Source organism: Cetorhinus maximus, chromosome 23, assembly GCF_964194155.1.
Source record: "Cetorhinus maximus chromosome 23, sCetMax3.hap1.1, whole genome shotgun sequence".
Lineage (NCBI taxonomy): Eukaryota > Metazoa > Chordata > Chondrichthyes > Lamniformes > Cetorhinidae > Cetorhinus > Cetorhinus maximus.
Window position 1 is genome coordinate 3,701,615 of NC_135901.1, and position 16,745 is coordinate 3,718,359.

At 43.8% G+C, this 16,745-nt stretch overlaps 1 protein-coding gene and 1 long non-coding RNA gene across 3 annotated transcripts in view; one reads left to right on the top strand and one right to left on the bottom strand.

Moving 5' to 3' along the window:
* LOC144698139 (uncharacterized) overlaps window positions 1-16,745 on the top strand; it is a 212,690-nt gene that overhangs the window by 147,549 nt on the left and 48,396 nt on the right. The window lies entirely within an intron of this gene.
* On the bottom strand, window positions 11,404-16,532 carry LOC144698132 (uncharacterized). 2 transcript variants are annotated; one of them, XM_078570075.1, is made up of 2 exons: window positions 16,338-16,532; window positions 11,404-12,363 (listed from the first exon to the last, which is right to left on the bottom strand). In XM_078570075.1, exon 2 carries the CDS (start codon window positions 12,020-12,022, stop codon window positions 11,516-11,518), a length of 507 nt encoding a protein of 168 aa, XP_078426201.1. In that variant the 5' UTR covers window positions 12,023-12,363; window positions 16,338-16,532; the 3' UTR covers window positions 11,404-11,515. The 2 variants fall into 2 exon arrangements, with proteins under 2 accessions (XP_078426201.1, XP_078426202.1); XM_078570076.1 differs by lacking the exon at window positions 16,338-16,532 and adding an exon at window positions 13,587-13,686.

A 16,745-nucleotide genomic window follows, 5' to 3' on the forward strand; every position in this document is an offset into this window, starting at 1 on the left:
GGGTAGCCGGTGTGTGTGAACACCAACTCTCCAAGTTCCCCTTGAAGTCACACACTCTCCTGACTGGTCTGACATCCAGTACTGAATGAACAGAAAATTCTTTCATATAAATACTGGGAAGACTGAAAGTGTTGTCTTCAGTCCCTACTACAAACTCCATTCTCTAACAACTGACTTCATCTCTCTCCCTGGCAACTGTCTGAGGCTGAACCAGACTGTTCAAAACTTTACTGTAATACTTCACCCCAAGATGAGCTCTTTTTTAAAATTATTCGTTCATGGGATGTGAGCATCGCTAGCTAGACCAGCATTTATTGCCCATCCCTAAGTTAAGAGTCAACCACATTGCTGTGGGTCTGGAGTCACATGTAGGCCAGACCAGTACAAGGACGGCAGATTTCCATCCCTAGAGGACATTAGTGAACCAGATGGGTTTTTACTACAAAAAAAACCCATCTGGTTCACTAATGTCCTTTAGGGAAGGAAATCTGCTGTCCTTACCTGGTCTGGCCTACGTGTGACTCCAGACCCACAGCAATGTGACTGGCTCTTAATTGCCCTCTAAACAAGGGCAATCAGGGATGGGCAATAAATGCTGGCCTAGCCAGCAACCCCACATTCCATGAATAAGTAATGAAAAAAGCTTACAACCACACATCCTCATCATCACTCAGACGGCCTGTTTCCACCTCAGTAACTTCGCCCAACTCTGCCCTAGTCTCAGCTCACCTGTTGCTGAAACTCTCATCCATTCCTTTGTTACCTCTAGACTTAACTATCCTAAGGCACTCCGTGCCAGCCTCCCACATTCAACCTCTCTGTAATCTTGAGGCTATCCAAAACTCTGCTGCCCTTGTGTTTACTCACACCAAGTTTTCCTCGCCCATCACTCCTGTGCCCGCTGACCGACAAAGGTTCTTGCTTAAGAAGAATCTACATTTTTAATTTCTCATCCTTATTTTCAAATTCCTCCTTGGCCCCTCCCTGTCTCTGTAACCTCCATCAGTCTCATGAACTTCTGAGATATCTGTGCTCATCTAATTCCAACCTCCTGAGCATTCCTATTTTAACTGTTCCACCTTTGGTGGCTGTGCCTTCAGTTGCCTAGGCCGTAAGCTCTGGAATTTCCTCCCTAAACCTCTATGCCTCTCTACCTCAATTTCCCCCTTTAAGATACTCCTTAAAGCCTACCTCTTTGACAAAGCTTCTGGTCACCTGCCCTAATATCTCCTTATGTGGCTCAGTGTCAAATGTTGCTTTGTAATATTTCTGGGAAATGCCTTGGAACATTTTGTTACATTAAAGTTGCAATATAAATACAGATTGTTGTTATTGATTTGGATATATATCATTGTTTCTTCTTCATCACTGGTGAATAACCTGTAACTCCTTCTCTAACATCATTGTGGGAGCACCTTCACCACACGGACTGCAGTGGTTCAAGAAGGTCAAATATCATCTTCTCCACAGGTAACTGGGGATGGGAAATATCTGCTGTTGGTCTTGTTAGTGACGCCCAAATCCCCAGAATAAATTTTTTAAGTATGCATTTGTAGAATAGATTAAAAGCATCTACAGAAATATTTGTTCCTAAAACAATGATTTTTTACATTTCATGGCCAGTGTCTGCTCAACAACCTCATCTTCCCCAGAACCTACCTCCCTTTGACAATTTCACGTTGGAAATTGCTGGGTCCTTGTGTTTAAACCTAGCAGCTTCTCCTCCATCTCCACTCCAACTCAAACTGTTACAGCAAAGGCTTTGAAAATAAAATTGGATAAGTACCTGAAGTGAAAAAGCTGGGCTATGAGGAAAGGGCAGGGAGTGGGACTAGCTGATCTGCGGTTGCACAGAGCCAGCACAGGAATGACAGGATAAATGGCCTCCTGTATTGTAATCATTCTATGGCTGCATGAAAAAGACTAACACTGGAGGCCAGGGACCAACCTCTCCAATCAACACCCACCCAAATACAAATCCATTCTTAATTGGTTCATCTCTGTTCCCAGACTCAGTTCTGTGAGAAATGCCTGCAATAAAACCAAAGCAAAATACTGCAGCTGCTGGAAATCTGAAAGAAAAAAAGCAAGTGCTGGAAATACTCAGCAGGTCAGGCAGTAACTGTGGAAAGAGAAACAGTTAACATTTCAGGATGTACAGAATGAATTATGGGGAATACAAATGAAGCAGAATTTTACAGTCAATATAAGCTCAGAAGTGGGAGAGAAATGATCTCTAGTGCAGGAAAAACAATTCCTGGCCATGGGAAGATAAAGCTGGTAAATCAGCAGTGAATAGCTGGGGGGATGGGCAGCAGTGGAACCTCATTTAGACACAGTTGGTGAAAATAACAGTAAAATACCAAACATGGTTAAAATACACCCATCATTAGAGGCAGAGGGATCCATACAACGGTAGAGAGGTGATTGTGAAGGGTAAGGGTGAAACAGAGCAATGGATGGACATGGATTCAGATCCACAGTAAAGGAGCCACACCAGCCCCAGAGCCATGGGACCACAGCGCAGCACTAAGAGTTCTAAATTGTCGATGAATGTTCAATAATATTCACCCCTAAAACAATTTCACTGTTTTCAAATTTAAAATCTCCTGCTGGAGCCTGTAGCTGGAAAGATATCAGAAGCACTGGAGTCAGAGAAAAATCTTACAGGCTTCAAATCTTCTAGGTTTCTGTAAAAGATTACAAAAGCCATAATTGTCAGATGCAGGTAGAAATTCAGAAGAGGCAAACATTTCTCTTTATTTGAGTTTGCTGTGTGTAAATCCTCCCCTTCTAACCCCTGTAAAAAGGGTTTCCAGAATCCGTCACTGTCAGTCCAGGATAGAAATACACAACATTCTCTCCCTCTGCTACCTGGTCCAAGATAACTTAAGCAAGGACATATCTGCATTGGAAGCAGTTCAGAGAAGGTTCACTAGGCTGATTCCTGGCATGAGAGGTTTTATCTCATGAGGAAAGGTTGAGCAAGGTGGGTCTGTATTCATTGGAGTTTCGAAGAATGAGAGGTGATCTTATTGAAACCTGTAAGATTCTGAGGGCACTGAACGGGGTGGATCCTGAGAGGGTTTTTCCCCTCATGGGAGAAGATAGAACAAGGAGGCACAAATTTTTAAAATGTTTTCAATAAACTTGACTGAGATGAGGAGAAATTTCTTCTCTCAGGCATCTATTAGCCTGTGGAACTCTCTTCCCCAGCAAGGAGTGGAGGTTTGGTTATTGAATAGATGCAACGTTGAGTATCGCTAAAAAAAAAGGGTATGTTGAAGCTTTTCATCTTGCACTGATCAGGAAGATGAATACAAGAATACTAATATAAGGGGAAAACAACTATATACACTGTATGCAAAGAGTGCTGATTGGTTGGCAAGTGGACTCTGATTGGTAGAGGCGTTGCAATGGAGAATGCACCAGTGATAGTGACTGACAGTTAACTGCCAAGCATTGCAAACATACCCAACCAGCCTGTGTTTGCAAAGCCCAAAAACAGTGTCCAATATTAGATGTGATTCCGCGATTGGACAACATTTGCTAAATAATCATCAGTGTGCTAAGAATTACATTGACAGCCAATTTAAGATTCTCAGTTGGGCTTGCAGTGTGGTGCATTTGCATATACCGGAAGCTACATATATTAATAAGGCTCTGTTCTTTGCAGACAGAAAAAACATATACACACATTGCGCCTGTTTCAGCTAAACAAAATAAGTGACAGCCATTTGCTGACTCATTCCTCAGGACAATGCCTTGACCAATCAGGGTCAAACTGGTTCAAATTTCAAACAATGCTTTGCAGTTAACTGTCAGTCACCATCACTAGTGCATTTTGCATAGCAACGCCTCTACCAATCAGAGTCCACTTGCCAACCAATCAGCATTCTCTTTATATACAGTATATATGGTTGTTTTTCCTTACATTGGTATTCTTGCGAAGTGCCCCGATGAGTACAAGACGAAAAGCTTCCACGTCTCTTTTTTCAGCAACACTCAAGTTCTTTACTACCAAAAGACTAATTGAGACCGAGTTAGACAAATTTTTCATTTAAGCATCAAAATGAGGGGCGGGCAGTGCAGTTAAGACCACAATCAGATCAGCCATGGTCTCATTGCATGGTGCATCATGCTCAATGGGCCGACAGGCCAACTCCTGCTCCGAGTTCTGATGTTCTTATTCTGATGTTGTTAGGATGGCAGCGCGTGCGCCCAGCAGCACATTGCCCTTCAAACGATGGCGGTAATTAACCCGGGACATTCGCCATCTCCTGTGTGCAGCGCGAGAATAAAATCAATGAGCCAATGATTTTCTCTCCTGGTCACAGGTGCCCTGAAGCCCCGCCCATGCTCTGTTCCGTCACCAAGATGGCCACTGAACCAATATGGCGACCATCAAACTGGGCCTATTTCCGGGAAAAAGCCCCAGAGCTGAAAACGCGGGATTTGCAGAGTCCTATTCCCGATTTGCGGCCTACGTCAAGTGTTTATGATGCCGCCGCTCCCTCCCGACGCCGACTCCCGGCTACATTCCTCACTCCGCCCCATCGAATCTCACCCGCTGAAAAAATCCAGGACACTGATCAAAGTGACACTGCGCATGCTCCAGATACAGTCCAGCACTGCGCCTGCGTACTGGGCTACTGGAGTGTAAATAGGGCACATTCACAACCGCAGGGAATGTTGGGTAACAGTAGCGCCATTGAATCCCCAGAGGGGAAAGAAAATAATTGAGATCAATAAATAAAAAGACACCCATGGATCCTCGTGAATAGATACTCTTCCATATTCAAATTGCTCAAAGTGATTTACACTGCTTCTCTCTTGTAGGAATGCACTGAGTTTTTAAAGCTTTTGCCACTTGTTCCCATGTCTCTCTTCTGCCCTGAAGGTGCTGATTCTCGCTACGTTCAATCCCATAGTCTCTGGTTCCTCTTTCCATCACGGGATGAGGAATATTCACTGTTCTAAAAGAACAGATGAAAATCACTTAGCCCATCATGCTTGTGCTGGCTCTTTGGAAGATCTATCCAATTAATTCCACAGCCCAGCTGGCACTGTCAGAACAATGTATATCCGCTGCAGTGATGCAGGAGGTGAATGGAAAAGCTTTTTCAGTTGGGTGCTTCTCAGGCACATTCACCTGCGTGGAAAGATCACTGGCCCAGTGTCCTGAGCCAATATCAAGCGTTCACTGGTTAGTTAAGCCCATAGAGTACCTGGTAGAGTTTATTACAATAATTCTGCACACCCCACATATCACAGTGACATTATTAATAAAGCCCAAGTTAAGGGAGTATCCCGAGTGGGATGGAGTAGATGAATTATTGAGTTACAAAGCAAAGGCATTAAAAGATTGCAGCCTCACAACTACCAGTTGCCTGTGATGTTGCAGTATGAGGTGAGAGTGACTGCCCTTGACATCAAGGCCGCATTTGACTGAGTGCGGCATCAAGGAGCACTCGGAATATTGGAGTCAATGGGAATCGGGGGAAAACTCTCCACTGTATTCACAAAGGGAGGAGACAAAAAAAAGGCCAGTTAGCTTAACCTCCCTCACTGGGATAATGTTAGAGTATATTATAAAGGATGTAATAGTAGAGCATTTAAAAATGCATAATATAATCAAGCAGAGTCAGAAAGGCGTCATGAAGGGGAAATCATGCCTGACAAATTTATTACAATTCTTTGAGGAGGTAACAAGCACGATAGATAAAGGGGAACCAGTGGATGTAATATATTTGGATTTCCAAAAGGTGTTTGATAAGGCACCAGACATAAGGCCACTTATTAAGATAAGAGGCCATCGTGTTGGAGGTAGTATTTTAGCATGGATAGAGGATTGGCTAACTAATAGAAGACAGAGAGTTGGGATAAGGGCCGCATTTTCAGGATGGCGACCTGTAACTAGTAGAGTGACACATGGATCATAAGAACATAAGAAATAGGAGCAGGAATAGGCCATTCAATAAGATCATGGCTGATCTGCTCCAGGCCCCAACTCCTCTTTCACGCCAGCTCCACATAGCCCTCAACTCCCCGGTATTTCAAAAATCTATCTCCCTCCTCTTTAAATACTTTCAGTGATCTACCCTCTACAACTTTCTGGGGTAGAGAATTCCAGACATTCATTACCCTCTGAAAGAAGACATTCCTACGCATCTCGGTTTTAAAGACCCCTTATTCTGTAACTATTTCCCCTAGTTCGAGATTCCCTCTCTAGTGGAAACATCTTCTCAACATCTACCCTGTCAAGCCCCCTCAGAATTTTTTATGTTTCAAAAAGATCACCCCTCATTCTTCTAAACTCTAATAAATAAAGGTCTAACCTGTTTGGCTGTTCTTGATAAGTCAACCCCTTCATGTCAGGCATCAGCCGAGTGAATCTTTCTGAACTGCCTCCAATGCCAGTATATCCTTTCTTAAATACGGGGACCAAAACTGTACACAGTACTCCAGGTGCAGCCTCACCAACACCCTGTACAGTTGAAACAAGACTTCCCTATTCTTAAACTCCAACCCCCTAGCAATACAGGCCAAAATTCAATTTGCCTTCATAATCGCTTGCTGAACCTGCATGCTAACTTTTTATGTTTCATGCACAAGAACACCCAAATCTTGCTGTGCTGCACGTTTTTGGAGTCTGTCTCCATTTAAATAATAGTTTGCCTTTTGATTCTCGCTACCAAAGTGCATAACCTCACATTTTCCTACATTAAACTCTATCTGCCAAGCTTTTGCCTACTCACTCAGCCTATCTATATCCCCTTGAAGATTCCTCATGTTCTCATCATAACGTGCCCTCCCAGCTAATTTTGTATCTTCAGCAAGTTTGGATACATTACACTCTGCCCCCTCCACCGAGTCATTAATATAGATCATAAATAATTGAGGCCCTCGGACTGATCCTTGTGGCACTCCACTAGTTACATCTTTCCAACCTGAAAAAAGACCCATTAATCATGACTCCCTGTCTTTTGTGTGATAACCAATCCTCAATCAATTCCCCCAAATATCGTGAGCTCCCATCATGAGCAATAATCTTTTACGTGACACCTTGCTGAATGCCTTCCGGAAATCTAAATACACTAAAGTTACCCTTTATCAACTCCGCTTATTACATCGTCAAAGAACTCTAGAAAATTTGTCAAACATGATTTTCCTGTCACAAAACCATGTTGACTCTGTTTGATTGCGTTCAGCTTTTCTAAATGTCCTGCTATTTCTTCTTTAATAATGGAATCTACCTTTTTCCCAGCTACAGATGTTAGGTTGACTGGCGTATAGCCTATAGTCCCTCCCTTCTTGAACAGGGGCATCCGGTTAGAGGTTTTCCAATCCGCTGGGACCCTCCCAGAATCCAGTGAGTTCTGGAATATTTCGACCAATGCCTCCACTATCTCTGCAGCCACTTCCGTTCAGTGCTGGGGTCACAATTTTTTACAATATATATTAATGACGTAGATGTGGGAAGTGAATGTACTATCGCCAACTTTGCAAATGACAGAAAAATAGGTGGGAAGGCAAGTGGTGAGGATGACACAAAGGATCCACAGAGGGATATAGACAGGTTAAGTGAGTGGGAAAAAAAAACTTGGTACGTGAAATCTAATGTGGAAAGTGTGAGATTATGCATTTTGGCAGGAAGAATAGAGGAGCTGAATGTTATTTAGATGGAGAAAGACTGCAGAAAGCTACAGCACACAGGGATTTGGGAGTGCTCATGCATGAGTCCCACAAAGCTAACATATCAGTTCATCAGGTAATAGGGAAGGCAAATTGAACGTTGTCCTTTATTTCAAAAGGAATGGAGAGTAAAAATAGGGAAGGCTTGCTAAAACTATACAAGGCATGAGTTAGACCACACCTAGAATATTGTGAACAGTTTGTCCCCTTATCTCAGGAAAAATATACTGGCATTGGAGGCAGTCCAGAGAAGGTTCACGAGGTTGATCCCGGGTATGGAGGGATTTTCTCATGAGGAGAGGTTGAGTAGGTTGGGCCTGTACTCATTGGGGTTTAGAAGAATGAGAGATGACCTTATTGGAACGTATAAGATTTTTAGAGGGCTTAACAGAGTAGATACTGAGAGGTTGTTTCCCCTTGTAGGGGAGGCTAGGACCAGAGGGCATAATCTCAGAGCAAGGAGTCACCCATTTAAGACAGAGATGAGGAGGAATTATCTTCTATACGAGGACAGTGAATCTGTGGAATTCTTTACCGCAGAGAGCTGTAGAGGCTGGATAATTAAGTATATTCAAGGCTGTGATAGACACATTTTTATCTGTAAGGGAATCAAGGGTAACGGGGAAAAGGCAGGAAAGTAGAGTTGAGGATTGTCAGATCAGCCATGATCTCACTGAATGGCGGAGCAGACTCGGTGGGCTGAACAGCCTAGTTTTTCTCCTACGTCTTATGGTCTTATGGTTGGAGTCATACCTTGCACAAAGGAAGATGGTTTTGGTGGTTGGAGGTCAATCAACTCAGCTCCAGGACTTCACTGCGGGAATTCCTAAGGGTAGTGTCCTCGGCCCAACTATTTTCAGCTGCTTCGTCAATGACCTTCCTTCCATCATAAGGTCAGAATTGGGGATATTTCTGATGATTGCACAATGTTCAGCACCATTTGCAACTCCTCAGACACTGAAGCAATACATGCCCAAATGCAGCAAGACCTGGACAATATCCAGGCTTGGGCTGACAAGTGGCAAGTAAAATTCGCACCATAAAAGTGCCAGGCAATGACCATCTCCAACAAGAGTGAACCCAACCATCGCTCCTTGATGTTCAATGGAATTACCATCACTGAATTTCCCTCTATCAACATACTGTGGGTTACCATTGGCCAGTAACTGAACTGGACTAGCCATATAACTACTGTGGCTACAAGAGCAGGTCAGCAGCTAGGAACTCTGTGATAAATAACTCACTTCCTGACTCCCCAAAACCTGTCCAGCATCTACAAGGCACAAATCAGGAGTGTGATGGAATATTCCCCACTTGGCTGGATGAGTGCAGCTCCCACAACACTCAAGAAGATTGACACCATCCAGGACAAGGCAGCCTGCTTGATTGGCATCCCATCCACAAACATTCACTCCCTCCACCATCGACTCACAGTGGCAGCAGTGTGTACCATCTACAAGATGCACTGCAGGAATTCACCAAGGCTCCTTCGACAGCACCTTCCAAACCCACGACAACTACCATCTAGAAGGACAAGGGCAGCAGATAGATGGGAACACCTCCCCCTAGAAGTTCCCCTCCACGTCACAGACTTGGAAATATATCACCGTTCCTTCACTATCACTGCGTCAAAATCCTGGAACACCCTAAGAACACTGTGAGTGTACCTACACCACATGGACTGCAGTGGTTTAAGAAGGCAGCTCACCACCACCTTCTCAAGGGCCACTAGGGATTGGCAAAAATGCTGACCCAGCCAGCGAAGCCCACATCCCATGAATGAATAAAAAAAATACAAGGACCGTATCAGACTCCTGCTGTGTCTTCACTTCCCCATGACAGCCATTGTATCCTATTAAACACCCACCACAATATTTAGCCCAGAAAGCTGAGGTTATTATGGTCACAGCCCTTCAAGGCGTTACTGAGAGAACCACCAACTATTCTGAAAGCTCCTTTATTTGTAACTCCCTCAGTGTAAACCTACTTCTCCGGCAACAAAAACACAGCCGCTCCACAGCAGAAAGGAAAACTCTCACCCACCATTTCAAACTCTGAATGATTTGAGATATTGCTGGTAAGTGACCAGGACAAGTTGCTATTTGTAAGGTGAAGGTGCATCAGCGGCAGGGGTTAGTGAAGAAGGTGATGGTAATAACCAGGCAGACTGACTCATTAGGAAAGCTGCTCCAGAGGGGATTCCTTGCGATCCACCCAAAATACAATCATTGTGATTATGGCCAAAGAGGCCAGGCACCATTGGAAAGACTTTTCCTCATCACTCACAGCAAGTAAGGTCTCCCCCATTATACATGATACGAACATATGAATTAGGGGTAGGCCACTCGGGCCTGCTCGGCCATTCAATAAGATGATTGGTGATCTGATCATGGCCTCAACATTCCTATCACAAGGATGGCTCTAATTTGAATTGGGTCACACCTTAATGTCTTAGAAAATAATTAATTTTGTTTATGGATCAAATTGGGGCACGTTTCTCTTTCCTTGAGTTCTCAATGCACCAGGACGTCCATCACCACCTGAACCTGTGTCTCATCTGTGTCCAAATTAATCCAGACCTGTGAAATGAAAGGTCCCAATGGACATGTCCCATCTGAATGATGTTCCCTGGAAAACATTGCAGTTTGATTATACAGGCCTATTACACACAGTAAAAGGAGGGGACCGGTAATATCCTGGTAGTTATAGATATGTTTACATGGTGGATTGAAGCTTTCCCTGTCTGTATAAATGATGCAGTCACCTACAGCTAAAACTTTGTGGGAACAGATCTTTACCAGATGGGACTTTCTGAAAAGGATAGAGAGTGATAATGGTTCTCATTTCACAGCAGAGGCAATACAGCAGCTGTGTCATCTTGTGGGTGTGGAACAACATTTCCGCATCCCCTGCCATCCAGACTCTAGTGGGATGGTCAAGATGTTTAATCACTCTGGAGAAACGACACTGAAAAAGCTGTCATGAATGGAGCAGACGATCTGATCAAGCCCAATGACTGGGTCACTGCCTCGCCTGATGTCTTAATGACCATTCACTCCACTCCTGTTCACTCCCTGGTCACAGCTCATTTCAGCCAATCCAGATCGTGCATCCCACCGGGTCCCACACCCCATGGCTACTCAACAGACTCAGGACCAGTTTCTCCAGAACCTCCAACAAACCTCAGCATTCTCCCTGCTACAGTTAGTGGAGAAGATGGTGCTGCCCATCTCAACACCTCCAGGGAGAAACACCCCACCTGTTACATTAACTATTCGATGGGAGATGAAGTCACGTTAAAAACATTGTTAAACGTGGGGAGGGGCGGCTACTTGGGAAGGTCCATATGACGTTCTACATAAATTGGGAGAAACAAGTCTTAGACTGAGTATTCAGTAACGAGAGAAGGAACCACAATATCTGTGTTACCATGGAGATCAGTGTAAACAGTAAAAAATGGAAAGGTCAGATAACTAGACGGAGAATAAACGCTGTGTTTGATTTTATTCAACAGGAACAACATGTGGATGGTCATCGTGCTCCTGGACTGCGTCCAGGCTGAAGTTCTGTTCCGGCCGTATGATCCTCCCCCAGATTGTCCTTTCTGAGCTCCAGCCAGGTGATGTTAAACACTCTGGTGGGAAAAACAAAAATCTACAACAATGAGTTTAACCTAGCTGATTTATTTGATATATAACCAGAATATTAAACTTCAGTGCAATTATTATCGGCAGAAAGGAACACCAACTCTCAGAATGAACATGGTCCAGTCCCGAATGTGATTAACAGCTGCAATCACAGCAGAATCCAACCCCTGCAGTCACTTGTGTACTCGCTGGTGCCTCACCAGGTGGGATGACTGAGTGAACCCTTTCCCACACTCAGAGCAGATAAACAACCTCTCCCCAGTGTGAACTCGCTGGTGTCTCAGCAAATGGGATGAATGGATGAATGCTTTCCCACAGTCGGAGCAGGAGAATGGTCTCTCCCCAGTGTGAACTCTCTGGTGGGCCAGCAGGTGGGCTGACTGACTGAATCCCTTCCCACAGGCAGAGCAGGTGAACGGCCTCTCCCCAGTGTGAACTCGCTGGTGTATCCGAAGGTCGGATGAATTAATGAATCCCTTCCCACACATGTAGCAGGTGAACGGCCTCTCCTCAGTGTGAGTGATTTGGTGCCTTAGAAGATCGGATGACCGAGCGAATCCCTTTGGGCACATGGAACAGGGGAACGGTCTCCCCGCAGTGTGAGTGTGTCGATGAGTTTCCAGCCGGGATGAGTATTTGAATCCCTTCCCACAGTCCCCACATTTCCATGGTTTCCCCATGGTGTGGGCGTCCTTGTTTCTCTCCAGGTTAGGTGATCTATTAAAGCCTTGTCTACAAACAGTACACGTATACAATTTCTCCTCACTGTGAACGGTATGATGCTTTTTCAGGCTGTGTAACTGGTCAAAGCTCTTTCCACAGTCAGTGCACTGGAACACTTTCACTCGAGTGTGTGGGTATCTTTTCCAGTCACGCTGATGCTTGAAATTTTTTCCTCAGACAGAACTGACAAACATTTCTCCTTCTACATTCAAGGGCCGATGATATTCAGGTCCTGATGAATTGAGTGGCTCTGACAGATCTTGATAATTGGTTTTAGTTTCCCTTTGACACCCCAAGCCTGTAAAAAGAGTTTACATAGAATTACACAGAAAATATAGAATAGAAAGAGGCCATTGGACCAACTAGTGTGTGCTGGTGTTTACACTCCACACGCTTCCCCTTCCATTCCATCTAACTCAGCTCAGTCTTTCAGTTCATCTTTCTATTCCTTTTTCTCTCATGTACTCATCTAGTTTTCTTTTGAAATTATCTCAGCTTTTTGCCATAACCACTTCCTGTGGTCGTGAGTACCACTTTCTAACCACTCTGAGTAAACATATTTCTCCTTATTTCCCTCTTGGATTTATCAGTAACTATCTTGTATTTCTGGCTCCTAGTTATGGATTCTCCGACAAATGGAAACATTCTCTCCACATCTACAAGGTCCCAAATGGCAGACTGGGCAGAAAAATAAAAACTCATGGGATCCCTGAGAAAGTTACAAGTTGAATCCAAAATTAGCTCAACAGCAGGAAGTGATTGTGATGGTCGATGGGTGGAATTTTGTGACTGGACGGCTGTTTCCAGTGGGGTTTCACAGGGCTCAGTATTGGCTCCTTCATTCCTGGTTTGTATGACTGAGTCAGACCTAAATATGAACAAACAAATTAGGAGCAGGAGTAAGCCACTCGGCCCCTCAAGCCTGCTCTGCCATTCAATAAGATCATGGCTGATCTGATTGTAACCTCAACCCAATATTCCTGCCTACCCCCGATAACCTTTCACACCCTTGTTAATCAAGAATCTATCGAGCTGTGCCTTAAAAATATTCAAAGACTCTGCTTCCACTGCCTTTTGAGGAAGAGAGCTCCAAAGACTCACAACCCTCTGAGAGAAACAATTTCTCCTCATCTCTGTCTTAAATGAGCGACCCCTTATTTTTAAATGGTGACTAGATTCTCCCACAAGAGGAAACATCCTCTCCACATTCACCCTGTCAAAACCCCTCAGGATCATAAACGTTTCAAGTAAGTCACCTCTTACTCTTCTAAATTCCAGTGGATACAAGCCTAACCTGTCCAGCCTTTCCTCATAAGACATTCCTGGTATTAGTCTAGTAAACCTTCGCTGAACTGCTTCCAATGCATTTACATCTTTCTTTAAGTAAGGAGATCAGTACTGTACACAATGCTCCAAGTGTGGTCTCACCAATGCCCTGTACAACTGAAGCATAACCTCCCTACTTTTGTAATCAATTCCCCTCAAAATAAATTCTAACATTCTATTAGCTTTCCTAATTACCTGTTGTACCTGCACACCAGCCTTTTCTGGTTCATGCACTTGGACACCCAGATCCCTCTGAATCTCAGAGCTCTGCAATCTCTCACCATTTAGATAATAAGCTTCTTTGTTATTCTTCCTGGCAAAATGAACGATTTCACATTTGCCCACATTATACTCCATTTATCTTTTTATACTCCAGATCTTTGCCCACTCACTTAACCTATCTATTTCACTTTGTAGCCTACTTACATCCACTTCACAATTTACTTTCCTACCTATCTTTGTGTTGATTGCAAATTTAGAAATCATTGCTTTGGTTCCTTCATCCATGTCATTTATATAAATTGTAAATAGGCGTGGCCCCAGCACTGATCCCTATGGCACACAACTCATTACATTCTGCCAACCAGAAAAAGACCCATTTATGCCAACTCTCTGTTCCTTGTTAGCTAGCCAATCTTCTATCCATGCCAATATATTACCCCGTACACCAAGATCTTTTATTTTCTGTAATAACCTTTGATGTGGCACTTTACCAAATGCCGTCTGGAAATCTAAGTACAGTACATCCACTGCGTCCCCTATATCCGCAGCACATGTGAGTCCTTCAAAGGACTCCAATAAATTGGTTAAACATGATTTCCATGTTGACTCTTCCTGATTGCCTTGAATTATTCTAAGTGCCCTGCTATAACATCATTAATAATGGCGTCTAACATCTTCCCTATGACAGATGTTAGGCTAACTGATCTCTAGTCTCTTGCTTTCTGTCTCCCTCCCTTTTTGAATAAAGGAGTTATATTTGCTATTTTCCAATCTAATGGACATGAACAGGAAGTTTGCTGATGATACAAAAATGGTTGTGTGTTTGATAATGAGGAAGAAAGCTGTAGGGAAAACAAGGCAAAGGATTACATGGTAAATGGAAGGATACTGAGAATTGTAGAGGAACAGAGAGATCTTGGAGCCTGAAGGTAGCAGGACAGGTAGATATGGTGATTAAGAAAGCCTACAGGATATTTACCCCTATTAGCCAAGGCATAGAATATAAGAGCAGTAAGGTTCTGCTTGAACTGCATAAAACACTAGTTAGGCCAGAGCTAGAGTACTGTGTATAGTACAGGAAGGATGTGATCGCACCAGAGAGAGTACAGGGGGGAATATAAGAAGATGTGCCAGGAATGGAGAATTTTAGCTCTGAGGTAAGATTGGATAGGCTGGGTTGTTTTCTTTGGAACAGAGGAGGTTGAGGGGAGACTTAAAGGAAATGTATAAAATTATGAGGGGTTTAGATAGATTGGATAGGATGGCACTATTCCCTTTGGTTGAGGGGTCCATAATGAGGGGAAAGAAGGAGGAGGTATAGAGGGGATATGAGGGAATTCTTTTTCACCCAGAGGGTGGTGGGGAGCTGTAAACCGCTGACTGAAAGTATGGTAGATGCAGAAACCCTCATAACATTTAAAAAGTGTACATTATTGATCTAGACATGAATCTAAGAGCTATGATCAGTAAGTTCGCAGATGAAATGAAAATCGGTGGTGTGGGAAATAGCGAGGAGGAAAGCTTTAGACCACAGGACAATATAGATGGGCTGTCAGATGGGCAGAACAGTGGAATTTAATCCTGAAAATGTGAGGTGATGCATTTTGGGAGGACTAACAAGGCAAGGGAGTACATGAGAATGATAGGACTTTAGGAAGTAGAAAGGATCAGAGGGACCTTTGTGTGCATGTCCATAGATTTTTGAAGGCAGCAGGACAGGTGTATAACGTGGTTAAGAAGGCATATTGGATATTTGTCTTTATTAGTCAAGGCATTGAATACAAGAGCAGGGACATTATGATGGAGCTGTATAAAGCATTAGTTAGGCCACATCTGGAGTAGTGTATGCAGTTCTGGTCGCCACACTGTAGGAAGGATATGATTGCACTGGAGAGGGTGCAGAGGAAATTCACCAGGATGTTGCGTAGGTTGGATGTTTCAGCTATGAAGAGAGACTGGATAGGCTGGGGTTATTTTTCATAGAACAGAGAAGGCGGAGGAGGGACCTGATTGGGGTGTACAAAATTATGTGGGGCATAGATAGGGTAGATAGGAAGAAACTTTTCCCCTTAGTGGAGGGTCAATAACCAGGGGGCATAGATTTAAGGTAAGGGGCAGGAGCTTTAGAGGGATTTGAGGAAAAATCTTTTCATCCAGAGGGTGGGGGGTATATGGAGCTCACTGCCTGAAAGGGTGGGAACCCTCAAAACATTTAAGAAGTATTTAGATGAACATTTGAAACGTCATAGCATACAGGGCTACGGGTCAAGTGTTGGAAAATTAGATTAGAGCAGATAATGACCGGGGCAGACATGATAGGCCAAAGGGCCTGTTTCTGTGCTGTATAGCTCTATGGCTCTAGGTATTTTGATGTACACTTGAAGTGATGTAACCTGCAAGGCTACTGACCAAGAACTGGAAATTGGGATCTGGCTGGATGACTACTAGTTGGTCATCACGGACACGGCGGACTGAATGAATTGCGACATGGACAAAAAACTTTACCCAAAACTGGGACTGTAACTCTCACTAATAACACAGCTCAACAGTTTGCCCACTTTAGCTGCCAAGTATGTTTATTTAAGCACACGAGGTAATTTGCCTGCATAGAACAAATTCTTCAACATTCCCAATGAGATCGATGTAATCATTAAAAGATGGAAAGATCATTAAAAGTTTCCCAGTCTCTCTAATATCTGAAATCTTTGCCCACAGACATTTCACCTTCCACATTCAGAGGGCGATGACATTCAGGTCCTGATGAATCGAGTAACTCAGATCATGACATGATATTTGGTTTGAGGTTCCCGCTTGGGAATCCTCCTGTTCTAACTCCTGTAAAAGGAGTTTCCAGGGAAGTTTCACTGCGAGTCTTGGATAGAAATTCACATCTTTTCTTCCTGCATGCGGTCCCAGGATGGCCGCGCCTGCGCCCCGCCGCTATAAAGATGGCGGCTGCGCATGCGCCAGGCTGCACATTATCCCTATAAAGATGGCGGCTGCTACCCCGGACCTGTCACTGCCAGAAACATCAGCAGTGTCGGGATTCTCGGTATAAACAGCGGATTGTATCAAAAGTACTGGAACAGACTTCTCACCCTCCGGACGCTTTTTGAATGATGGCGGATGACC

Coding starts and splice junctions, on each gene's coding strand:
- LOC144698132 (XM_078570075.1), bottom strand. CDS start 12,022: ATGGGGAAACCATGGAAATGTGGGGACTGTGGGAAGGGATTCAAATAC.